Here is a 26,031-nt window from a genome sequence, read left to right as displayed (position 1 = left end):
AACATCAATTTAGTATCGTGAATTAGTGAAATGAGCTCTTAGAGATGTCAGGATTCTCTGAAAAATAAACAAACGAATAATAAGATTTTCCTACAGAGGGCGACAAAGAATATTTTTATCGAAGGCGTTCTGCCAATTACACGAAGAAGAAAAGGAGGAGTTGCCAAAAATGGTCATAAACACCGGCTTCGCAAGTCAGCTCGGCTTCTCCGCGAAGTGAGTAGGCTCAAAAACTATGCATGTGAAATATAATAAAGCATGCGAATTATAATTACGGATCATACTCGTCAACAGAAGATTACCACAATTAGTAGTGATCATCTTCGCGGTAGATGCAGGAAGTTGGATAAGCGATTTTTATTGTACAATGCATTGCAATAGTTTACAGCAACGTACATAAATGTGCAATATACAAACAAGTATCACGATCACTGGCAGGATATCTACGAAAAAAAATGTCGGGGTACCCCATGCCCTCTCTTCCTCCACCTCCTCTGCCGCCTCCTCCTCCTCCAGCACCTCCACATTCAACAGTTGAAAAGAAGAAGTTGTATCAGACGATAGGAGGCAGCAGGAGACCAGTAGAAGGAGACAACACGGAGCCTCTCCTGCTCATCAGTCAGAGGGAGAGCAGGTGACCGATGAATCATAACATAAACAAAACCTTTACTCTATTATTATTAAATATCCAGTCTCCTGCATCAGATTGTTCACACGAGATTAAGATCTCCTGCATCAGATGGTTCCCATGAGATTAAGATCAACTGCATTCGTGGGATCTGATGCAAAACATCACAAGAATGCACAACAATATGATAGCGCAAGAAAACAAAAACAATGAAAGATGTAATTTCATAAAGAAAAACAATACAGGGAGAAAAAGACCAACAAACACACTCTGCAATTGGTTATTTTTTTCCCATTTAAGAAAAATGGTTTTAACAAATAAATACATAAAAATACAAATGGCATAACTCGGGATTTGTTATTATTATTAAGAGTGGTTGTTTCGTAGTTGTTTTAGGTTACTTAAACTTTTATATATTTAGTAAGGCAATGGACAGCAGCAAAATGTTTTTTTTTAAATCTACAATAGTGTAATTGTTTCTATTTTTTTGTTTACACAAAAAATACATAAAAATACATATTGCCTAACTTCTCATTTGTTATCAATAGTGGCAATGTTGTAGTTGTTTTAGATTACTCTTAAACCTTTATACATCTGGTAACCTTTACTCAACCTATATATGTGGTTAATTGATAACAACAAAATTAGTTTTTAAAATCTACAATAGGGTATTTTTTTAATTTAAGAAAAAAACATTGGTTTCAACAAAATAATACTTAAAATCACATATTGCTTATCTTCTAATTTGTTGTTAATGTAGGTTAGTATTAAACAGTTTTAAGCAGGTTAAGAAATGACAACTGAAAAATATATTTTTACACCCGTTTTATGGCATATAAAATATTTGAAATGTCTTGTTTATTCTTGTGTATATTTTCTCTTCTTCGTAAATCCCCTTAGTCGTAAAACAAGCATTCAATCCTTTAAAAAACAGAACAAAAACATTGTTTACGATTAGCATGAAAGCAGCAATTGAATGCTAAGTGTAATTAATCAGTTTTTTTGTTTGCTACAGTTTCAGCCGAGCTCTCCACTGGACTCTTGTAAACACGTACGTGCCCTCGCTCATCCAAGATGGTCCACAGTAAGTGCGGAATGCTCTTCAAGTCCCGTCATGCTCTGCCTTTGACTGATAGCATACTTATGTAACGCTGGAAACTCTCGAAATGCTTTCACATTCACGTCATTATTAGACATACTGTATTTGCCTGGGTGTGACTGTACACCAATGGCGTTTGTTGATCTTGTAGGTGCGGCCTGGTGGCCTTGTGGATGGCCGTTCACCCGCTGCGGCCGACCCTCCACATGGAAGCCGTGATTCAGGCTGCGCTCGCCCGAGGCTTCACGGCACAGGGTGAAATGTTCTCAGGTAGCGAAAAGGAAGAGGGATTGGAGGGGCGTTTGTGTAACAAGCCGCCATATCAGTGGCATTCCTCTCACACATGCAACCGAAAAACTGTTATACAGATTTCCAAAACACTAACATGTAAACACACACACTACAGTATCACACTTACTCATTAGTGAAATACTAGCAGAAATGAGTGAAACTCTCATGCACATGACTGAAATGTTCTCACACAAACTACTGTCAGACCTTCACACAAGTGAAATGCTCTCTGCAATTCAAAACTCAAATAGTCACATATCATGTATAATATAAAGTCATGATACATGTAGTGTATGTGAGGATTTTTCAGTGTGAAAAAAAAACACTTAGGTAATATGAATGAGAGAGTTTTAGTAGTGTGCATGACATCGTTTCAGTGTCTATGTGAGCGCTTCATTAGTACTCAAAAGTATTTTTGTAGCGTCAACGAAAGTGTGTTAGTAATGTGTGAGAGTTTCAAAAGTTTGTGTGAGAGTTTTTCAGTTGTGAGTGTTTGAGCATTTTGGTAGTGCTTATGGAAGGTGTTTGAGTTGTGCGTGAGAGCATTTCATTCTTGCATATGAGAGCATATGTGAGTAAATTTCAATCCTGAATGTTTGAGCATTTCAGTTGTGTATTTCAGCTGGAAACATGGCGTTGCTGGCCGAGGAGCTGTGTGGCTGCCAGGCGGAACTACTTTCAGGCGGTCTGTGTGGCCAAAACGCCACCAGGATCATCGCACATTTGTGGAGCAGACAGCCTGTTCTCATACCGTATCCATTTTTTCCTCTATCCATGCTGACCAATTATTAGAGGGGTTTCGAGCGCCTGTAAAGACAATAACAGCAATTTTCGTATGTGGCACTTCATACACTGTGAATGTGGTGTGTGGTCTGAGCACAACTAGACATCTCAAAATGTCAACAACTTTGCAGAGTAATCTAGTCAAACAAAATTGAATGCAGGTCTTCTTACCTTTTGGCTTGGAGATGATTGTAGAACTCACAAGGGGCATGTGTTTATTTATGCATTACTGTATATTATTTCAGTGACAGGCGCTTGAAAGTGGCTCTGGATCTTCACTCTGCCTAGCTAATATAGTGGGTGGGGGAATTCTGTGTTCGGATGATTATTATGCACATCAGATCTGTTGGCCCAAAAATATTTTTCAAAACAGACAGATGTACCGTAACACTGACCATCTAGATATGATGAAGACTACAACCATGAGCCTTGCATGCGTGGCGGCCACAGGGCGCACTGGGCCGTGGCTTCAGGTAAGACACGGGCACCAAATGGCAACGTGCCATCTGGAATTCATCACTCCCCAATCAATGGTATACCCTTGATCAAATAATATTTAAATGAGATACATCAGAGATGCAGAGTGTTAAATTTGTGCACATAGTGCGTGTGTGTATACTGTACATACGTGTGTGTGTGTGTATATATATATATATATATATATATATATATATATATATATATATATATATGTGTACAGTGAAAAAACTTTCAGTTGGATTATAACAACATAGTGGATTATTTCAGTATTTTTTCCTAATCAGTTACCTTATAGTACTGTACTTAATTAGCGAAAGCACTTGATTGACTTCCTGCTTAATTACCTCAAGAGTTTTATTATCATATGCATAGTAATACCACACAATGAATTTCATATTCTGTTCACTTCCCCGAGCAGACTACATTCCATAACCGAGCGAATAATAAGGTAGGCAATAAAAGAAAAACTAAACAGTAATAGAGCAATAAGGCCAGCAATAATGAACCACTATATATATATATATATATATATATATATATATATATATATATATATATATATATATATATATATATATATATATATCTGGGATTTCATGTCTGGACGCTTTAAAAATGTAAAAAAAATCTTTGGGAAATAATGAGTCAACTTGACTTAACATAACAGGAGGGTTAAAATGGATCTTTGATGTCTATTGCCGTCAATGGTAGTGAAGGAGTTAATACTATTTAATTGAAAAAAAAAAAATACAATTGAGTTGACCACCCATGACTGTTCTCACCTTCCAGGTGTTCTCCTTGGTATGATCCAGGAAAACGAGAGTACAGAAGCCACAGAAACTGACCCCACTGTGCCGTGGATTCATCTGCGTGGACAATCCAGCCCCTCGTTATGTCCCACTTTGGACAACTCGCGTCTGAGAGAAATTTACATCCTGGCCAAGCAGGGCAAAAGTCTGCGCTACCAGCTGTGGAGTCTGGACTGTGTTGCCCGTAGCAACGAGCAGCTCAGGGAGATGGACCCGGAGAGACGCAAGGACGGGACACAATACGTGCTTCCTGAAGGAGGGATGGAAACCGGATTGGCTGGCCAGGCGGTTTTACTGCACCTAAAAAGGACAGAGTGTGATAGTTGAAGCACAAACTTAATGATTTATCTTCAGCCAATTTCGAAAAAAAAAAAAAAAACAAATCTGTCAGAAATAATAACAGCCCAATCTCTGAGGTCTTATTTCCAGTTTATTGCAATCCGTTACCTTCATGGCAAAGAAGCAAATAAGATTCCATATCAAATGTAACCTGTTGTTGCAGTTTCTCCACTTAAAAAATACACTTGTGCTTGTGGAATATGAACATTATTATATTCAGTTTCCTCATATTAGGAAGCACCCGGTTAGGAGAAAGGGGGAGGCGGGGCTGAACTTGTTCGCTGGTACGCATGCATGGAAGAAGTAGTACAATACTTTGTAAACAAGTCAATGTTGACTTTTCAGAGATAACTCTGATTTCTTGTGTGTAATATCAAAACATACAAACACACACGGTCAAAAACGCAAGGTCGTTTGCCATGGTACGTCAATCATTACTAAGCAGGCATAAACGTATTGATGCTGTTTTTCACGTACAGTAAACCCATCATCCAGTTTAAAGATCAGGAGACAAAATGTTAAAAAAAAAATGATAGGGTATCATTTTCATCAACGTTCCAGTTTTAAGTGTTCCTTGAACTTTTGAATAAAACAGTTCAGTTCTTTAGCGCGTAAACCTGACTGGATTGAAAGAGGCACGGCTCGTTTTGATCGATGGCTTTTTTTTTTTTTTTGAGGGTGCATAGTGCAGCAAGTTCCAAATAAACATGGTTGCTGCTTTGATAGGCAGGAATGTTCTTTTTAAAAAAAAAAAAAAAAAAAAAGTAGGCACAGAAATTGGACAAGGCGGGTATTATAAAGGCAAGAAAAATTAAATAAATTTGTATTTACACAACATGGTTGAAGAACCAGTGTTTTAGTGTTGCTGTGTGTTTTTATCCTCTTGAAGACCCAAAGAACACAAACGTGGACACAAATGAATCACTTGGGCCTCAAGGGAAACCTGCAAACCTTGGCGGCTGTGATGTCTCCAAAAGAGATGAAGACACGAAGAACGAGACCGAAATCCACTTAGCCATAAAAGTCCTATCTTGCTTCAGCGGAGTGAGTCTTCATATTTTTTTCTTCCAGTTTTATCACCCAAAAGTGTCTCCAGTTCAGGACGTCTGTGGCAGCATGGAGGCAAAAATGTCTATGAGATTGTCCAGTCCCCACAGGTAGCCGTCCTCCTGGTTGCCCTCCACCCAGGGGGTCCGGTGGTCCAAGGTCTTGTGGGCGGGCAGCGGTACCGTCTTGCCGAAGTCGATCATCCACACGCGGGCGTTCCCCGAGGCGTCGTGAACAAACAGTAGAGAGCTGCCAACCACCTGCAACGTCATTGGTGACAAAAGTAGTTACATACTGTACTCAAACAAACTCGAGGATTGAAAGACTGGTGAAAGTACAAATGACAATAGGCATTGAGGCTTGAAATAAAAATGTGCTGTTAAATTCTTAATACTGTTTAATTATATTTTCCCTTATGTTATTTTAAAAATACAGTAAAATATCAGTCCTATTTTTTAGACAAAGCTACAAAATTTGTGCTTTTTGAAAGGATGGAACAGATTCATGGCTTTTCTATTCAATTCAATGAGCAAGGGTGGTTTGTGAGTGAATGTTCTGTTTTACGAGCATACGTAGGAGCACAACATATTAAAACTTAGACCGATCTGCAGTTATAGTCTACTTGAATACATTTTTCTTCCTTTGTTACTTTGCTGCACTACTGGCAATGAAAAAAATTGCATGAAGTCAAGTCAAGGAGACTTATTCTATGCCCAAATTTCAAAACTCGGTTGACAGGTTTAGGATTGTGTGTGTGTGTGTTACCTCATGTGTCTTGAAAAAATGAGAGTGCTCCAGCACTGACCGCAGCTCCTCCAAGCGTTGCATGTACAGCTTCTAAATGAAAGGAAAACAAATAGACGGACAAAAGGTTGGATACATCTTCTTTATTTTCATGACTATTTATATTGTGCAATTAAAATTATGAAATGAAGCTGTGAATGAACACATATGAAAAGAGGCTAATTTTAGCAAAACAAAACTGCATGCAGTAGCACTGAAATAAATGCGTTGTGCTGCTGCCATTTGTTGTGACGGGCATTAAACATACAATGCAATGTGGCGTTACTTGTTCCACGTCTGTCGCCACACAAAGCCAAACTACTGACGATACAACGGTTCGCTTTCTTTAGCCATGGCCATGTTGCACTAGCCTACTGTTTGGTGTGAAGGAAAAGAGAGGAATTCGGAAGCTCATGAGGGTGAAAGATGCCGCAGCGGCGGGAGAAGAAAATATCGATTTTAGGTTTTCAGTTTAAAAAAAAATATCCATATATCACCCAGGCCTAGAAATAATATGTCGCTTATAAAAACCCACCAAGGTCTGAGTGTTTCCATCAACAAAGTCCTCCAAAGCCTGCATCACTTGCTCTCTGAGTTTGGTGGTCTTGAAATTGGTATTGCAGGTTCCATCAGCTTTCTACAGAAGAGAGGAAACATAAAATGTACTGAATACACATTCTTTGTTACAGCCTGATTCCAAAAAATGTAAAAAAAAACAAAAACCAATACAAAACGTTGTTGTTTTCGCACAAAAAATGAGATGACTGACCTTGATCCCCTCGATGCGGAAGCCGAGCGTGGCGGTAGAGCTGAGCGTCTCCCTCCACTGCATGTACCTGGGCTTGAGAACGCCCTGCTGGACCCGCTCCTCTTCGGTGGGGGCCGCGGGGTCCACGGCTACCATCTTGTCGTACATGTCCTTGCGCAAGCGTGGGCGCTCTCGCGCTTTCATCAGCTCCTCCTCCAGGTAGGTCCTTGAAGAAGGGAGAACAGAGCAAATTTAGTTCAGCATTTCAACCACCGAGAAAACAAGACTGACAGATGTGCAGTCTAGTCCCAAAAATTTTGTTTCATGGGATGAATTATCCTTGTGAAAAAGCACATGTGTCACCATGGTTTGTTAAAATGAGATCAGTAGGAACGGCAACGTCTATCACGCCAGCCTATATGGAGCACTTGAGTGCTGTTCGCTAAAGGGTAATTTATACAAGAAGAAGCTATAACAAAGCCCGAGTCACCAGCAAATACTGGCAACAAGTGCTGTATGTCAATGTTTGCATAATTTGTTTTTTTTAGCGCCCAGAAATGGCGATTGAAGGTGATTCTGAACAAGTTTGTATTGTTGGCATCGAGTCAAGTTGTTATGTGGCGACACACGGCTGGGAAAAACTTGAAAAGCGTACCAAGGCATTTATGTCCACATATTTCGGTACACTAAGGTTCATTTTGAAGTCGGCCTTCTCACTGCTTTTGAAGCAAGTTTAACTGTCATGCAGAACATTAACAATTGTCGCCGCAATTGTTTTGACAGATTTTTTCTGGCATGTGCACTAATATGCGGGCAAGAAAAAATGACCTCCAGCATTTTTTTTTTCTTGAAGTATTCTTGAGGTATTCAAATGACTTGGGGACTTGTTTTACCACTAGTTAACAGTTAATATTTTGTTTTTATTTCCGACACAAATATTTTCCCTTTTACTAAAAATGAATATTGGCTATCAGCCTCCGTGACCATCTGTATTATAGCGACAGCAAAAAAAACAACCAAAAAAAAAAAACATATCGGGTCAATCCGCACTGAAGATGTAATGGCTCTCTAAAAGCGTTGTTCTGATGTAAACTATGGCAAGAATTCTAAGGTTAAGCAGAGTTTTTAAATCGAGGTGATTTCCGCTACAGTGACCTTCATACATGGAATGTGCACAATGAAGTCTTTTCTTCTCACCTGCTGCCCATTTTACAGTCCATGATGGACGGCGAGTCAAAATCAGCCAGCAGATCATCCATCAGGTTGTAGTCCTGGTCATCCCTTTGCACCACCCCATAATAACCGGGCACGTACGGCTGCAGAGTGTCCTTCATCAGCTTCTGGAGACATTGCTGCTCGCACTCGCAGTAACGCTTCAACAGGCGACCGTTCTCGCCGGCCTGGAAGTTACCTGGACGGATACGAGCGGACGGGGGATTAAAAATCCTCCGTGTTGCAGGACCGGTCGCGCACGCGGTTCTTGGACGTACCCGCGTGGCCGGCGAGCTGCACCCACGGGTAACGCTTCTTGAAGGACACGACGAAGGGGGACCAGTGCACCATGGTCTTCAACTTATGCCACGATTTATTCTGGAAGAGAAGCAAAAGGGCGTCATTGTTGAGATCTAAAAAGAAAACACTGGCGGCTCTGTTAAGCTTCGCACGGAGTGGACAAAAATGCACACACACCTTAGTAGACATTGGTCGGACCCTCCCCCTTTTGGGCCAGGCGAGGCGGACTGACAAAGCCCATTCATAAAACATTTACTAACGTTGTAAAACAGAGCCTTACTGTCTGAAACGCTGTGTTTTATCTGTGGAGCAAGGACAGTTTTCCGTTGGGGCTTTGACGCAAGCAACAGATTAGAATGCGTATGTGTGACAAATCAAATGGACACAGCGTGTGTGTGTGTGTGTGTGTCACCATTTATTTTGACTAATGCAATCTCCGCATTTTGAAAAACCTAAAGCGATTTGGAAGTAACGTTGCACAAGACATAACATGAAAACCAGCGGTGTGAAAACATGAAAATAATCTTGAAAATTTATAGTTGCGAAAACCGCGGCGACGCCTCCCCCTCCTATCGCCGTCGTGTTTACATGCCGGCAATATCTCCGCTCTACTCGCAGGCATTCTTTCCACAGCTGCTGTGTGGAAATTCTGTCACAATAAACCAGTCGCCGCGCGGCAATATCCGCGGTTGGGCGGAAACAGCAGCACTTTTGTTTACCGGAAAAACAGGCTGGATTTGACTTCTGCTTTTTTGTGTCATTCCAAAGTTGTAATAAATCCGTCAATCACTTGGCGACAGTTAAATTTGAGCTGAAGGATTCGATGACTACAACAGAAAGCCCAAAGTGGAACGTAATTCATTCCAAAGCAATTTTCCAATACGGTGAAGTGATTTAGTTCATTGCTGGTTTCAACTATTACAATCTTAAAACCTTTTTTTATTCGAAGGATTATTACAATTTTGTTTGATACATGCTGGTCAAGGACAATAATTGGATTTTATTGTGATCTATTCTTTATAAAGGATATTTGGCTGAAATAAAATTATCATGAAATTTATTTGGAGGAGCAAATATGCCAAAATTCACGAGAGCCCTCCAAAAGAACACACAGAAAAGGAAAATAAAATTAATATTGGTGAACCTCATCTAATAGATCTTATGGATTATTTTTTGCACTGATTCCAAGTAAAAGAAACAAAAAATATCTTCAAGGGATGTCAGTTACATACTTACTGACAAATGTTTTGCTTTAGTCAATTTAGAAAAATCATAATCTATACCAGTGGTTCTCAAATTTAGACATATTTTTTTTTCAAATTAAGAGCAAATGAATTGGAACATGGAAAACACTGTATAGCAAATGAATTGGAACATGGAAAACACTGTATGCATTTGTTTTGTTGGTTTATACTGATGTACATTCTCATTAGTGATCCAAATTTCCAGTGGTCGCGCCAAAAATCTTACTGCATAAAATACACTTTTAAATAAAGTTCAAAAGTTTTTAAAACAGGTACGGATGGCACATTACTCAGACTTAAAACCTTTATTTTTTTTTTTGTGATTCCAAATGTGTTGTTCTGGTTAAAACAACAACAAAAACAAGTTTGTCAGTAATCAGTAACCGATGTAGCCAAACAATCAGTGTTTTTGTTTGTGGCTTTTCAGACAGCTGTTCAATGTCGGGGAAGATTCGGCCGTGACAAATTGCGGGAGGGACTCGGGGCCACCTGTGGACTTGGCCTTGCGATCGCATCCTCGGATGAACCTCGACAAAGCGCGTCACGGCAGAGAATGCTGACGAAAGGCACGCGTGTCAAACGTCTTGCAGAATGTTTTGCTGAAGAGGATGATTTCCTCTTGAACTTTTCACACTGACTTGTGACCGCGGCTCCAGCACGCCATGACCCTTCGCTCACCCTTACTAATCAGGATTGGGATTTTCAATTTGCAAAATAAATTCCGTTTTGCCTCACTCGCTTGGAGTTGTCATTACATTAACTTTTACAAATCAATTTATATTTTAGATTTCTATTTTAGTCTATTTTCTGACGGACTAATCTGCTTTTGTTCGTATGATATTGTCTAAAATAAAGCCGGGCCAGAAAAGAATTAAAATGGACTTGACAAATCAGGAGATCCAAACATCACTTTGAAAACAAACTAAGGCTGCGACTAACAATTATGTTAAAAATCGTTTTTTAATAGCTTGTCAATTGATCAGATAAAGAAAATGATCATTTAAATTCTTTATTAAGAAACATTTATTTTGAATTGACATGAATCAATGAGTTATGCTTCAATTACTAGTTGTATGTATTAAAAAAAATGTTGATCATATTCCAAAGAGAAGACTTTCATTTCAAAGTTCAACAATTACAGCTGTGAAGCTGAAATTCCAAGCATTGTATCCATTTTAAATAAAAAGAAAAGTATGCCCACGATTAATTGATTAACATAAATGATTACCAATTAATTTGATAACCATGTGTTGATTAACCGATTCATCGCTGCACCTCTAAAATAAACTATTATTAATAAAAACCTGTTGTTAAAATATCAAATAATGACAAAATTATGCTATGTGGACGATAATTTGTTAAATAGCATTAAAACGCAAAAGTGTCACCACTTATTTTTCTGTCATTCTCTTGTTTTATTCTACTATTAACAGTCAGACAAATTATAATCCTTCAGTGTGACTCCAGTGCTAGAGAATTCATCTCTAATTTGGAGGAGGGCAGGCCAATATGCTTCAAAAATCAAATCTAACCCAGTCTTTCTGGGGAATTTGGGTATTAATTGATTCTAGTGGAAGAAAGAACCCAACCGACATTTCTTTTAAGTAATAAAAGTAGTAATAAGGGTTATAGACAAAATACTAACTTTTTACTGCTCAAAATGCCTAAATAAGCGGGCTATCCTTTTAAATGCCACAATTATGTCGTTAGTATTTTGCGTAAACATGTCTTGAAAAGCACCAGCATTTTGCCACCTATGCAAAATCTCCACTAAGCTCATTTTCAAATCTTGATTTTTTTTTTTTTAAATGTCAAATCAATTGAACAATTTCAATTGACCAATTTGCCGTCTTCCCCGAAGGCCATTGAATAAGAGGCAGTCTAAACATAAGACTGGTTTTTAGTCAATGACAGGGCAGAAACAAAACAATTCACCTTTTAGAACCTACAATCTAGCGAACATGCATGTTTTTGGAATGTGGGAGGAACCTGGAGCAAACCCTTGCAAGCATATGCAAATTTCACACAATGAACAGCCTGAGGGGGCGATTTAAACCCAGAAAACCTTTGACTTGGAGGTGAACGTATACAAATGAAAAACGTTTTGAAATGCATGGTTTAAAATCAACCGTTGCTCAGAAAAGTACGTTTTCATTTAAGGGAATACAGACAGACATAAAACAAAACATCTCCTTCACCGTTAGTAAAGCGTCTCCAGTATTGGGCCTCAGCAGGGAAGTGCGGCACCCTATTGTCCTTGAATCCTCTCCAAACATCTTTTTGTCCTCTCTTCCCTAGATAGAGCAACTTTGCCTTGTTCTCCCAGTCAACATGTGCAGACTTGCGTTGCCTGCTTCATAATCCTCCTGTCAAATCTTTACACGGATTCCCTCCTGGCTTTTTTGAACTTCCGAAGACTATTGGTTGCCTTCCAACATCCCGTCATGTCCTAATGCTAAATCGGGGCTCCATATCACCCGAGCCCGCTTTGCTCCTTTCTACAATCCGTCCTTCTTTCTATTTCTTTACCGTCTCTCAGTCTTCTTTGTTCGTCCTCATCCCCCCCCCCCCCCCCCCCATGCCGAGCCCCCCCACGCGGAGCCAATAGCAGATATACGATGAGGTGGGGGTAGGAGGAGTGAACCTCCATTCCCTCCCACTGTGGCAAATTCCACAAGGGTTTGCAAACCTAGAGAGGACTTACGTACCGGTGCAAAATGTGCAACAGCGATAAAAGTTATGCAAGCGTTAAGAATCGAGCGGAGGTTGCAAGAAGTGATTGGAAGTCGATGTTGTGTACACCCGAGCGATGGAAAGATGTGCGTAAGTATGCGTGTGCGCAGGACCTGTCAGGCAACTGTCACCAGTGAAAGGAGTGACTCTGGGAACCGTTTGCACACGGGCGTATATGATCAAAACCACACCCCCTTGCCCTAAATTGTCCAAACTGTCAAGTTGCCAGAAGATCATGCAACATCATCGGTTTTATTTCAATTTCATTTGCCGGAAAATTGCATCACCAATAAAGGCAAAAAAAAAAAAAAAAAAATCCAAACAAACCCCTATAACAAAATTTAACAATAAATCTTCCAATCAATTTGCTTTTAGCTTGAAAATGTACTGTTTCTGTTGCTGCATTAAAAAGCATTGAATTACATTAGCTGATATCTGCAGAAACCCTCTTAAAATCTCATGTACCTCTTAAAGTGCCTTCAGGAATCCCCAGGGATACTTCTAGCACCCTTAGAGTACCACTGGTCTTAATGATTCATTTCCCAAACATCTCAGCATCTGCTGCATAACAATGCTGTATGTTATTTTCAAGGCTGACACTCTCAAATAGATTTAGAATCAATTATTCTATCAAATATTCATTCCATCGATTAATCTTATAGATCTGATTTTTTTTTTACTTTTTTTCAAGTCTGTCCCTCTATTTCCTACAGGTGCTTCTCCTCACTAGGATCGCTGGCTTGCTGGTGCCTATCAGCTGTCTACCGGCAGGAGGCGGGGGACACCCTGAAGTGGTTCCCAGCCAATCGCTGGGCACGCAATGACGAACAATCCTTCACACACCCAATCACGCCTAAGGACAATTTAGTGTGTTTAAGACACCTGCCATGCATGTTTTTGGAATGTGGGAGGAAGCAGGAGTGCCCAGACAGAAACCACGCAGGCACAGGAAGAACATGTAAACTCCACACAGGAAGACCGGAGTGAGCTGGAATTGAACTTGGAATTCTGAGCTGTGAGGCGGACGTGCTACCCACTCTTTTCCTGTGACGCCCAATTTGTTTAAAGTGCACTGTATTACAAAATGAGCCCCCTGTTTACTTACCAATTTCATGTTATTTTAATTATAAAGTGAAAAACAAAACCATTTAAATAGCAATTAGGTCACAAGGAAATGCTAAATTGCAGAAACAGCACATTAGTTTTTAAATAAGAAAATGTAACAAAAGTTGAACATATGAGTATAATATAAATGTGATGCGTTTTCAAAAACGAGGCTAAATAAAAATAAAATCTTGACTTTCATTTCCCAGCATCCAAAGGGTACCAATTGTATCAAAGTGGATGAAAATAATGGATTTGCAGACGATGCACACACACGCACGTTTTAGGGATTACAACTTGGCAATGAAATTGCTCTAACTGTCGATTTTTGAGCTGCATTCAAATAGCATCTTTTGAGAAAAAAAATCCTATATATTTTCCTTTAAGAAAATAATGCTTGCCATTCAGACTGGCATCCACTTTTCCTGTCAGCCACGTTATAGACAAGTTTGCGGGCTGAATTTGCTGCTAAGATGACTTATCAGACCGCGTTCGGAACTTTTCATCATCTTAAAAATGTCTAAATCTATAGAAATACAGCCATGATTGGAACAAGTCAGATTTACCACTACGGATAAGCGTGCGTCATGTCACAGCAAAAATAAGTAGATCTCAGCTGTGTTGCCACAGGGTCTTTTGTTTGCTTTTATAACTCATTTCATGGATTTCAATGAAGCCAGTGGGAATGCTGAAATTGCAAAACCACAGAAACCAAATCTGGCTGTAAAGTATGCATTCACGTAAAAAGGGAAGCATCACATGCATGCAACATTTTAAGTTTCGGTGCAGTGTAATCTTATCTCGGTTTACAACATTTTTCCTTTCGTATTTTGTTCCGCTTCGTATCTTGTAATGTTCAGCGAGAAAATATTACTTTTACTAAATGCTGAAAATGCAAAGGGGGCCTATGTTGTCATTTTATCACAAATACATTAGCAAATACACGCCTCACTTGTGTCGGGGATAGGATAGATATTGGTGCCAAGTTGTGCTCAAGACCTGGGGAAGAAAAAGAAGTACCATATATGGCAAAGACGTTGCCTAGCAACCAGCTTTGCCTTCAGTTCAATTTTCCATGACACACGCACTCAACTCATACGAGACGCCATCACATTGACGGTGTGCGTGTGTGTGTGTGTGTGTGTGTGTGTGTGTGTGCATCTACATGTGTGAGCAAGTTCCTGCAGCTTTCAGAGCGTATCGACTGTAACAGGTTTGACGGCGAGGCCGAGGTTTTCAGCAACCGTGACACACGCCCTCTCATTCTGGGACATAAAGTCTTGTTTTTTTTTTTGTTTTGTTTTTTTACTCAACTGGAAGGAGGACACAATGTGCCTATTAAAGATCAGGCTCTTATCAGAAACTAACGAGAACACGTCATCCTGTTTGTTACAACAGCTCAAGTGTGTTCAGGTTGCTCATTTCCTGCCTGTGGAAGTACGAGCCAGTAAATGACAGCGTCCACTCACTGGCTGGAGACACCGAGCGCTACTTGGTCGAAACGTGTTGGGAAATGGTCAGGGTAGGGCTGGGCGATATGGACCAAAAATAACATTTCGATTTTCACTGGTCATTCTGGAAGATTATGATTTTAATGCATGTTTATTGCTGTAGTAAACCCAACAAATATCGATTTGAAGGTTTATTTAATAAAAAAGTATGTCAGGAAAATATCCAGACAAAATAATGAAAATTGATTTAAAATCAGTTTGAATGCAAAAATTAATATTTATAGCTTGTGCTAACTTGATTAAAGGGACAGTCTGTTTTGCCATTTTTAGATGTATAAAGCTGATATTTTGTCTTTGTAACCATTTTATAACAAAATTATTTTTTCATGAACATCTAATACCTTTAAAAATAAAATTTTCTTTGTGCTAATGACTAAAGACTTATTTGGACGTTCAAAGACTCAAATATGATTGATTGCTTGTTACCTGAGCCATTAGCACAAACTGGGGGAAAAAAAAGATATTTTTTTAAAATGATTAAAGTACTGTATTGTATGTGGAAAAATAGTTATCAAGTCAACTCATTCAATCCCAAAGACCTAATTTCACATTTTTAAGAGTCCAGACAGTCATTTATCCAAATATTTTCAAGTGTTAAAGAATCAAAGAAATGAGCCTGTAAAAAAATTAATTCACTTGGAAAATCCTCACTTATTAAAACAAGAAGCACACGTATTGAAAGTTGTCAATAAGGGAATCCAATGATGACGTTGGACCTTCTCATACACCAGGTGGTCTTAAATAATACCTAAGTGTGACCAAAATATTGGCCATCATTTCGTAGACTAATAACTAAGTCTGTAACGTGAGTATCAAAACGGAAAATCAAATTTTCAGACAGGTACCAGAATAAGTATTCAAACAGAGCACTTACCAATATCGCAACTATTTTGATATTAACACTAGGGATGGGTGAGTACCAAAACCGGGTATCCCATCGGTGCTGATACCACCTCAATATGAATGTACTATCGGTACTCACAACAGCAGCCAATCCCATTATCGGGCTGCCCACATGTGGCTAATTTACAATCAGAAACTATGCGCTTCATTGGGGATTTTTTTCTAGAAATTAAGTATCAAAAGTAGCGGTGATATCAGTACTTGATGTTGGCGAGTACTCTAAAAAAAAGACAAACAAATTGTGAGCAAACTCTTCTGACAAATGATTACTCATGGACGTGACAATCTGCTGTAGTATAGCGCCAACTACTACCGAATTACTAACTCCATATCCGATTATTTTTTGCATTCAGTATAGTGCCGTATATTGTCAACATCCATAAGTATGTGATACCTCAAAATGAGGCCAGTACAGTGGGCCCCCAGGTTACGAACTTAATCCGTTCAGCGGCTACGCTCGTATCTCGAATTGCTCGTATAGCGGGCAATCCAAACCCATGTTAATTCGTGAATGCGTGCAACGCGCGCCGAAGCCTTAGGTAAAAACGACACACTGTATACATATATTAAAATTGAGTGACATAATCTGCTGTACACTTGCATTATATAATAAATACAATGGATAAATAGCTTTTACCTTTGCAACGACGAGACTTGAGCTAGGTGTAAGCAGAGGGGGGCAGAGTTCAACGCTCAAAGTTAACACGGCGACAGATATGCTATTGGTCTTACAGTGTTACAGTAACTCTTTCAGTCAGGGTGCAAATCACGCAGATACTAAAACATCATCCTCTTATTTCTTTCTTTACCGCTGCTAGTAATTTTAGAAGCTATGTCTAACAGATAAAGTTTGCAAAGTCTTCACAACATTCCGTTTTTCACTAATTTTCTCTCCTTCCTTCCATCCTGTCCCATCAAGCTAGATAAAGGCGTTCGGCCAATAGCATATCGGCATTTCTGTGATTGACGTGTGACGCCGGCCAATAGCATCTCCGTGAGTGAGACCGGGTGACCTTAATCGACCAATAGCATATTCGCGTCTCCGTGACTGACTGATAATTATTCGCACTTTTTTTTTAAACGGTTGGAATGTATTGACAATTAATTTAAAAAAAAACACACATTTAAACCAATGACAATTCTTTGTCCTGCAATCGGCACATTTAATTTCATGTCAGCTGTTTTTCCCTTAAGCTGTACAAACACTACACTTAAATGGTAATATATTTAGACACCGTGAGTGAGACAGTCAGTGTGACGTTGTAAGAGCAACAGCGTTCACGTTGCTGCCACATGTATCTACTGATGATTAATGATGTCGCTACTGTTGATTTTATTGACGCAATTAAACGAGAACATTTCTACATATTCAATGGCCGGCATGTCGAATTGCTCGTAAGGCGAGAGATTTGTTCGTAAGCGGAGGACAAAAATCTCCCTGATCCACGCTCGTAAGGCGAATTGTTCGTAAATCAGGGTGCTCGTAAGCCGGGGGCCGACTGTACTTTAATTTAAAAAACATAAGGCATATTTCTTCAGCAAGACTTCTCCATCATGTTCTGAGTCGACTTCACTAACCCCCTCAGGCTTTTTTTTTTTTTAAATTCATTTTTTTGGTAACAGTTAAGTGTCATTTCTAGAGGAAAATACACGTGAAAGGCATTGTACTTCCTTCGGCTGAAAAATGTGCCCGGAGCCTTTTGTGACTGTAAATGCACTTTGTGGTTGCGTTTAAAAACACATGTAAGGTAAACTGCAACTGCGCTGATTTGACAAAGTGAGTGACAAAACGAGTCAAACGTGTATGAAACGTAGTCGATCAATGACATCATATGTCACATAGGATAGCCAGCCTTCTACTTTAGTTCAAATCACAGTGTTTCAGGTTCTTAAGTTTCTACATTTAGTTTGAATCTAGAGTTGTCAAAATTAATCGATTAATCGGCAATTAATCGATCAAGTCGAACGATCACTACTTTAACAATCAAGTAATTGTTTAGAGCGATTGCTTACCTTAAAATTGTGCAAATATTCTGATTTTAGACTGTCAGCAGTAATTATCTGATTCATGTCATCTACCATTAGCAGACTGATTATCTTTTGTTTTCGATCAAATTTGGCAAACGTTTGGTTTTTACTTTGGAAAACCCTGACCGAACGAGTAACTCAATCAGTTAAATCAAAAGAAAAAAAAAAGGTGAGTACAACGTCAATTCATCTTGTGTGATGTTGGTTTTCCCCCACTAAATGATACTAAATAACAGTTTTTTTAATAAACGATAATTATGAGAGAATGGTTTTGCAATACACTTCAATGCAAAATGCATTTTTTTATCCAATTATTTGATGAAATATCTCAGCGATAGCTCTAAATGAATCAGAACACAGTAACTTAAATCAGTCTGTACCAAACTACTTTTCAGCTCACATTGATCAGAAATCTCATTCCAAATTGAATCGAAATCCCGTCATCAAAAGAATGACCTCAGGCGTATTTTAACTGAATGTCCATTGCCAAGTCAACAGCATTTATGTAACCATACAGCGATCACGCTGCATGATTGTCATCGCAGTGAATGATGACGTTCTACGAAACAAATTTGAACTTTTATTTACCCTTGAACGATGGTTAAGAATGTTCAAAAATGTGATGATGGAAAAAGCTGACTCACACCGAGCGTGTCTCTTTTTTTAGAAGAAGGGTGGAAACTGTAGTTCTGGTGTTGAATCTCAGAAACCTGTATACTTGAACTTACAAAGTAAGCTTTGTTAGGCTGCACTTCATTTCCGCAAATACCCTAATGAGAAAAAGTGATGGGAAAGATCGACTAAATGGTCTCCTTATTTTACAAGGGTCTCGAGTATGTGTTTGACTGTATGATAATCTGATTGGGCTACAAACAAATACGAATGGAATGCTGCTAGGGAACCGAAATATACAGTGTTATTATAAATGCATTGGTGCAACGTGGACGCTGATGGATGGGTAGATTGTTTATTCATTCCCAAGGGGCGTTTACTTGGTGAAAGTAATAATTGATCAACAAAAATCGTTTCTAAAACATAAACACAGGTGGAGTTTTAGGAAAGGGTAGCATATGCATCAGCACTGCTATCAAGATAAAGACGCTATGATGTCAAGATAGTGTCGATGATGCAAATAATGCAAATCAGGCTATCCCACAATTAAATGCAACTGTGCTGTGATATCGTGTAGGCCTTCCTTTTCTTAGGTCAAGTTACATTTGTGAAAATGCAGTTTTGAGGAAGTCATAAAAGTGACATAGCTGGTGTGTCCCTGTTTAATTAGTATGACATCTGAGCCATGGTTTCACAACCTGCACATTTAGCATTTTTTTTAAGATGGGTTACCCTAGCGATTTGCAAATGTTCGGTTGTCTATAAAATACACAAGTGCATGTCCGAGCCACCAAATCACACACACATAGTGTGTGTGAATATGAATCTAATATTTATGTATATTTCAATGCAGTTATGCAGTGTGGCCCCTATTGGGACAACGACACACTTTAGCATTCGCAACAATCAGAATTTGTGTTCCTTCAGTGAAGAGTTGTGACACGAACCCTAACCCTAACTTCAACACACTTTCAGACTGATCCTCAGAATTGAGTCAGATTTTTCCCGAGACCCAGACTGTCCATTTGTGTCCACCGTAGCGGCTTTTGTTTTGCTTTGGTCTACATCTTTAAACGCAATTGAGCTACCCCACAAATCTTAGTGTATTTGTGGGCTGTAATTAACTTTGATGTCTTACTGAGACAATATGGACACAACAGTGGCCACAAATGGACCGGGTCTCTGGAGGATATGCAAACCACTAGCTCATTATGTTTGTTGCCACGCGTTTCAATGGAATAACAAATGTACACTAGAAATATTTTAGCAAGACAAGACACTTTGTCACTCACCGCAGGACCGTCTTCCGGAGTGCAGAGGGATCGAGTCGGGGACAAGCTGGACTCGATGTCGCTGCCCGTATAGTCGTCTTCTGACTCCTCGAAAGACGAGGCGGAGGACAGGCCGAGTGAGGACGAATTGGACAGTTTCCTGGGCGAACGCATCAGCGCCGGGGACCCACCACAGCCGCTGTCCGAGCACGGGGACTCGTCGTCCGGGTGCAGCTCCGAGCCCCAACCGGCGGAGAGCTCGGTACGGAGGCTGAGTCGGGTTGACGACTCCTCGGAGCGGGTGGGACTGGGGTCTCGGGTGATGATAAGTTTTGGGATAGGGCCGCGATACGATAGAATCCGGGGGGGCTCGTCACAGTTATTGTCCTCGGGTGGACAGGGGGGGATAAACAAATCACTTTGGGCCACTGTCATCGAATCGTCCATTTGATTAACACAATCTCCCGATTGTACGCTTGTTAAAGTCCGCTTTGAGTCCGGCTCATCCGGGCTCAATTCTCCCAATGGTGCCGTGACATGATCACGGTTGTTCTCCCCCAATGGCTGGTACTCCATGGCCGTCTCCGGGGGGTTCGAGGCATTGTCCTCCCGCCCGGTATTCGCCTCCACGCAGCCCACTTCAAGCGACCGGTTCTCGGTTACACCGACCGTCGTCTCCCCGCTCACATCTCGCTCCGGCGTCGGCGCCTCCAACAAGCCAGCCGCGGAGACCCGCTGCTTCTCTGCCGCCGGGACGACTTCGTCCCTGGGTAACTTTCCCTCTCGACGTTCCTGGCGGGCGGCAGGCTCGCCCGCGTCGCTTCCGCAGCTCGGCTCCGCTCTCGTCGGGCTGGAGTCTCGCTTTCGCCTTCCCAAACACGACAGCACTTGTCTTTTCATCGGGTTCCCGTTTATCCGGATAGTGCGGCGCTCTCTCTCGCTTTTAAGTTTACGAGTATCGAGACGCTGGTCCGCCTCGCCTGCTTGCCATGTTGCTCTGTCGTGGGTGAGTGATTGCGAGGGAACCGAGCGAGTTTGGCCCATCTCGCTCGCCGTAAAAGAAAAGAACTCCGGAGACACTCCCTCGGCTGTTAAGTATGATTAAGAAAAAAAAAAAAAAAAACGGGGACAGAAACCTAATGTGCAGCACGGCTCTCAAAAAACGTACAGCAAACTATTAGTCATACGGTCCTGTCCTGGAAATTCTTACACTGTTCCTTCCTTCAGTCCAGTCGTCTTGCTTAAGAAGACTGCTCACATCTGTGGGAGCAAAGAGACGCTTGTTCACTCTGATGACGCGCTTGAATCAGGCAATACATTTGGGCACCAAAACCAATTACAGCGTGAGCTGGAAATTTTATCCAAAACCCCACGAAGTTTTTACAGTAACGACCGTACACTGAAACTTAAAGTAAACGTTTGTGTGGGAAAAGTTTCTCGGGGAAAGCTGATCGAACTTTGCAATTGATCGCCATTGTGGGCACAAGAGTTTTATTAAAAGTGAAGGAGATTTGATTACTAAAAATATGTATTTTAAACCATTGTGTAGTATTTGACCATTTTTGGATTAATTTCCACGTCACTGTCGCAGTATTTTATCAAAGGAATGGCACATTTCTGATCGCGTGATGATAACTCAGTGGTGTGACATGTTGAACTTTGACATGTTGTCACCATCTGGGTGAAACTTCAGCTCCCTAATATCTTCTTTCAACGCCTTCATGTTGATGTGAAATGACTTTGATATAAAGATCAAGGGATTGGACAAAATATTACAGTACACAGTGGTTAATACTGTTGTATTTTAACATTAATTATGCACTTAAAAAAATCGGACATATGTTTACAAATAAATGTACATGTGTAGGCATTCAACTACCACAATAAGAATTATTGTTCTAAGGCAGCAGTTATCAGATGGGGAACTGCAGCTATTGGCATATCTACTTGAACATTGTTTAATCTGTGACAGGAAAAGTACATTTTTCTTTTCAAATTCAGACCAAATTAATCGGGACGTGAACAACTTTTGTTACAGGGCCTCTGTGGCAAAACGCTGTATCCCTTTATTTTGTTGCGTTTTAAGCAAACGTGCATTGTCATTAGTCACACAATTTTTGAGCAGGTGATCCAAAAAATATTTGTACCTATTTTTTTGAATTGATGCAAATTCATGACACCTTCCGTATAAGAGCTATAATGCACAAATGTCATGACAAGAACAGTACAGTTATCTTTTCAAATTAAGAGCAAGTTAACTGGAACATGAATAAATGATTACTAAATTGTGAAATATGATTTAAGCGCAAAATTAATTATTTTTGTCCGTCTCAGTGGGTGGCCTTTTTGCATCTTGCCGTTGAGTGAAAATGACATTGGAGCACGTGGCATTCGAAAGCAAAGTCGTGATTGGATTCTGATCTGAGCCCTGTGAAGTATGCATGTTTTTCTGCGCCATGCATTTGGCCGTCAACCAGTACAGGGTGTATCCTGCCCTGCTGAAGTTGGCTCCAGTGTGTTTTCAATTCAATCACTACAATTAACCGAGGAATATTCAAATGCGGGTAAAAATTTGCCAACTAAGGCAAAATTTCTCAAATTTTGCAGCGTGCCACTTTTAAGGGTCCCGCCAACATAAGACTGCCCACCTGTGTTTGGATACATCATTTAAATAAAGTCATTCATATTTGAACGACCAAAAAAAAAAAAAAACATACAGTATGCTGGATTTCAATAATCCTAGTTTACAAGACGCTAAATGAAAGAAAACACAGTATGAATCACGATAGGCACACCTGCAATTATAGGGTAATTTAGCGAGGCAATAATTGGTGAGCAAATACCTTCCTCCCTCTAATGGAACTGGATAAACAACTGTTTGTCAGTTTGAAGAGAGAATACGTTGACAATTATTTATTCAAATAACACCCCTAGTCAACTAAATTAGGCTAAGTGGAAAGCAGTCGTTGAACTGAAAATAACCGGACACATCTATAGTGGTGCGTAAGAATAAAAGTATAAGATTAATAAAGATATGTATGTGTATCCTCATTCTAGTAAAAAATCTGATTTAGTCAAAAATGAACAACTTTTTGGAAAACTTTTCTCTGATGAAAAATGCTTTTTTTTTGTATAACTCTGTTCCTACAGGACTAGTTTGATCACTTATTGTTTTGTTTTTCCAAGTTGGCTCCACTGCTCTTTCTTCTGACAGGACAAAAAATCAGCATGTGAAACAACACGGCATGAAAACACATTTACGTGTTTAAAAGACATCCTGGAAGACTTGAAACACTTGCAGGATTCATGCGCTCGCCTCGCTGTCGTGCGCTGTGACGGCACAATCACCCTGCCGTCAGGAAGGAATGTTCGCACAGCGGAAAAGAGACAGGAACGATAACAATGGAAACAACAGCTCACTGCGAATGAAACGCAAATTTATGCGCGTACGCACATTCTTAGGTCATCAAGATGAAAAATATTCCACAAAATTGAGTCAGGGTGAGTTGGCTAATGAAGAGGGGTGGGTCCTGAATGCAGCACTGACACATTACACATTTTTTTAGGAAGTTTAAAGGACATTTATTTTACATTTAGATTAATAGAACGGGACAATTTATGTTTGGTCAGTTTGTCAAATTTGCTACTGTTCAAACTGTGCACAGTATAGTGTTGTACAATAATATTAAGAGTCATTCTCTGCCAGCCTTTTTAGAACATTTTGACATTTTCAAGACTCACAAAATATTGTATTCAATCATTATACCTTCACCGTGTCAACCGAATTAAAGGATAGACTCTCACCTTTCACCAGGAAAAAAATCATTTCATTCCGCCTTTTTCTGTTCTTTCATAATCAGCGGTAGAACAAAGGTTGCACAAAATTAAGCCATTTCCCCCAGTGGCCACACAATCTATACTAATCTCAAATCTATAATGGGGTTTTGATGCCATCTACTGGTCACTGTGCATCAGTAATGTTGTTTACAATCTGAAATTTACATCGGAGTTGCACCAAAGCCCGTTGAAAAACGCAACTGACGAGTATTCTTGTCAATGGCAGCGAAAGAGGACGAAAACACCTGCGTTTACTTTGCTATCACATTTCAAGATTCAAGAGATTTATTGTCATATGTATAGTATTATTATACCACAATGAAATTCTTATTCCGTTCACTCCCCGAGTAGCAGACTAGATTCCATGTTTGAGCAATAAATAAATAGCAATAAGAATAGCAACAATACAACAACAGAAAAAAATTGTGCTAATAATATAGTGCTAATATTATGAATAACGTGAGAGATTTGTCGAGAATCAGGAAGGCTTGTGGGTAGAAGCTGTTTGCCAGCCTGGCAATAACATTTGAATGCTATTTATGGTTAACTCATTCACTACCCGTGACGGCTATACATGTCAAAGATTTAGCTGGCCATTGGCAGCTATATAACTTGAAAATCAATTTTTAACTGAGCTGGCAATGAATGTCTTAAAGATTTCTTTATGTGGTGTTGTCACAACAAAACATTAAGAATTTACACTTGAAAAGATAAGACTGAGGACATAATTTACTCATTCCAAAGGTTCAACCACATCAATCCTATTCCTGTCAACTATGAGCCGATTCTGTTTAATAAAATATACTCTATTTACTTACAGTGCCCTCATTGTTCAGGATTCTCCAACTTATTGCCATGTTAGGTCACTGTCTGTCAAATCCATTTGATTGATTGTAGAGAACATCAGCTGTTTGTTTACGTTCAACCTTCAGTCACAGCATTCATGCATGCTGTGATCACGAGGTTACAATTTCAATGCAGGTCAGTTGAGGCTTCAGTCACGTTCTTTTCTCTCATCGACAAACAATTTTATACAGTACGTTGACACTTCTGTTGTTCCCAAATTGTGAAGTCCACTTCTGTTTCAGACTGTTATTTGAAAAGTAACTCATAACAAATGTTTGGGCAGGCATTCCGGATGAACTTGATCATTTAGATTTGTTTTTGTTTTCAAAACAGTACATGTTTATGACTCACCATATGCCACACACCATGTGACATTTTGTGCTAAAATGTCCTATTGTCTTTATGTAAAACATTCTGACTTGTTCAATATTTTCGGACTTTATTCTTGAATAAAATATGACTCACATTACAAAATAAGGGACGTGGTGACAATTCACTTATTGTGCTGCACATAATGAATTGAAACTATTTTAAATACAGCAATTAGGTAGGAGTTGGCTTTCTGAAATGTATTTTCCATCAGCTGCTTGAATCTATACAATGAATGACTTTCACTTTTAGAATATAACTACTGAAACGAACATTTCATCAATATTGTAATATATTCAGAAGCCACCATATTGGAAATGCCGATGCTATAAAACGCATACGTATTCCAATTTAATAACAATTCAAAGATGCACCTGCACTACTTTCCAACGGTTTTGATGTTTTAGACAACTTGCGTCAAATATTGTTCTGCTTGTATTAAACTGAACGTACTTTGACACACAAGGAGCAACCCGGACAAACAGCATGAACGCACGTACATCTCTGTGAAAGTTAAATTGACAAACTTACCGGAGATCTTGTTCTAGTATGCCGGCGGCAGAAAAATTGGCCGATTTTAAAAGTCGCTAGTTGGCGTGCCTGAAGCATGATGTGCAATAAACCACAATGCGTCCGTCTTTTGTTCCAGGTTGCCTATGTGGTAAATCTGAAAAAGGAAACGCCTGCATAAAAGTTAGCTAATTCACGTTTTGTGGTCAAAATTACATCAATTAGGGTTGGCTTAACCTAACATCCCCAAAAATTATACGTAAAAAAATCCTAACGCCTAAACGACGACATTCCGGAACGTATCGTGATACTTTGAAAAATACGCGTTACTTTAAACGCGGCCGCACAGCGACTATAGTGGCAAGCGGTTTACATTTCCGGTCACGTGATTTTAAGCGTGCCTCCTTTTAAACGCCCACGTGTTCCTCCCCACGTTAAAATGTATAGTTAATGTAGAAAAAAAAACATTAAAACACCTTGTCACACTAAGTGTGACTTATCATATATCATTAAGTTAACTAAAACATTCTTTCAATATTTAATT

At 39.6% G+C, this 26,031-nt stretch overlaps 2 protein-coding genes across 3 annotated transcripts; one reads left to right on the top strand and one right to left on the bottom strand.

Moving 5' to 3' along the window:
• Positions 1 to 156: 156 nt before the first annotated feature.
• actmap (actin maturation protease) lies at positions 157 to 5,421 on the top strand. 2 transcript variants are annotated; one of them, XM_088426725.1, is made up of 7 exons: positions 157 to 216; positions 439 to 634; positions 1,644 to 1,712; positions 1,879 to 1,997; positions 2,641 to 2,770; positions 3,204 to 3,274; positions 4,071 to 5,421. In XM_088426725.1, the coding sequence occupies exons 2-7, from the start codon at positions 456 to 458 to the stop codon at positions 4,415 to 4,417; spliced, it is 915 nt and encodes a 304-aa protein (XP_088282851.1). In that variant the 5' UTR covers positions 157 to 216; positions 439 to 455; the 3' UTR covers positions 4,418 to 5,421. The 2 variants fall into 2 exon arrangements, with proteins under 2 accessions (XP_088282851.1, XP_088282850.1); XM_088426724.1 differs by having other exon boundaries at positions 187 to 634.
• itpkcb (inositol-trisphosphate 3-kinase Cb) lies at positions 4,503 to 25,838 on the bottom strand. Its single transcript, XM_088426722.1, has 8 exons — positions 25,509 to 25,838; positions 19,947 to 21,185; positions 8,498 to 8,597; positions 8,205 to 8,418; positions 7,029 to 7,233; positions 6,795 to 6,896; positions 6,242 to 6,313; positions 4,503 to 5,736 (listed from the first exon to the last, which is right to left on the bottom strand). The coding sequence occupies exons 2-8, from the start codon at positions 20,967 to 20,969 to the stop codon at positions 5,527 to 5,529; spliced, it is 1,926 nt and encodes a 641-aa protein (XP_088282848.1). The 5' UTR covers positions 20,970 to 21,185; positions 25,509 to 25,838; the 3' UTR covers positions 4,503 to 5,526.
• Positions 25,839 to 26,031: the final 193 nt, after the last annotated feature.

This window comes from Hippichthys cyanospilos, chromosome 11 (assembly GCF_059441005.1).
Source record: "Hippichthys cyanospilos isolate Australia breed blue-spotted pipefish chromosome 11, RoL_Hcya_1.0, whole genome shotgun sequence".
NCBI lineage: Eukaryota > Metazoa > Chordata > Actinopteri > Syngnathiformes > Syngnathidae > Hippichthys > Hippichthys cyanospilos.
The sequence above is the reverse complement of the archived record's forward strand: the minus strand, read 5'-3'. Positions and strand labels throughout refer to the sequence as shown.

Bases quoted from the DNA above. Each gene is read 5' to 3' on its own strand.
- actmap (XM_088426725.1), top strand. From the start codon at position 456: ATGTCGGGGTACCCCATGCCCTCTCTTCCTCCACCTCCTCTGCCGCCT. The intron at 635-1,643 runs GTGACCGATGAA...TGTTTGCTACAG, and splicing joins ATCAGTCAGAGGGAGAGCAG to TTTCAGCCGAGCTCTCCACT. The intron at 1,713-1,878 runs GTAAGTGCGGAA...TTGATCTTGTAG, and splicing joins CTCATCCAAGATGGTCCACA to GTGCGGCCTGGTGGCCTTGT.
- itpkcb (XM_088426722.1), bottom strand. From the start codon at position 20,969: ATGGGCCAAACTCGCTCGGTTCCCTCGCAATCACTCACCCACGACAGA. The intron at 8,419-8,497 runs GTACGTCCAAGA...GTATCCGTCCAG, and splicing joins GCAGCTCGCCGGCCACGCGG to GTAACTTCCAGGCCGGCGAG. The intron at 6,314-6,794 runs GTGGGTTTTTAT...CCTTTCATTTAG, and splicing joins ATGGAAACACTCAGACCTTG to AAGCTGTACATGCAACGCTT.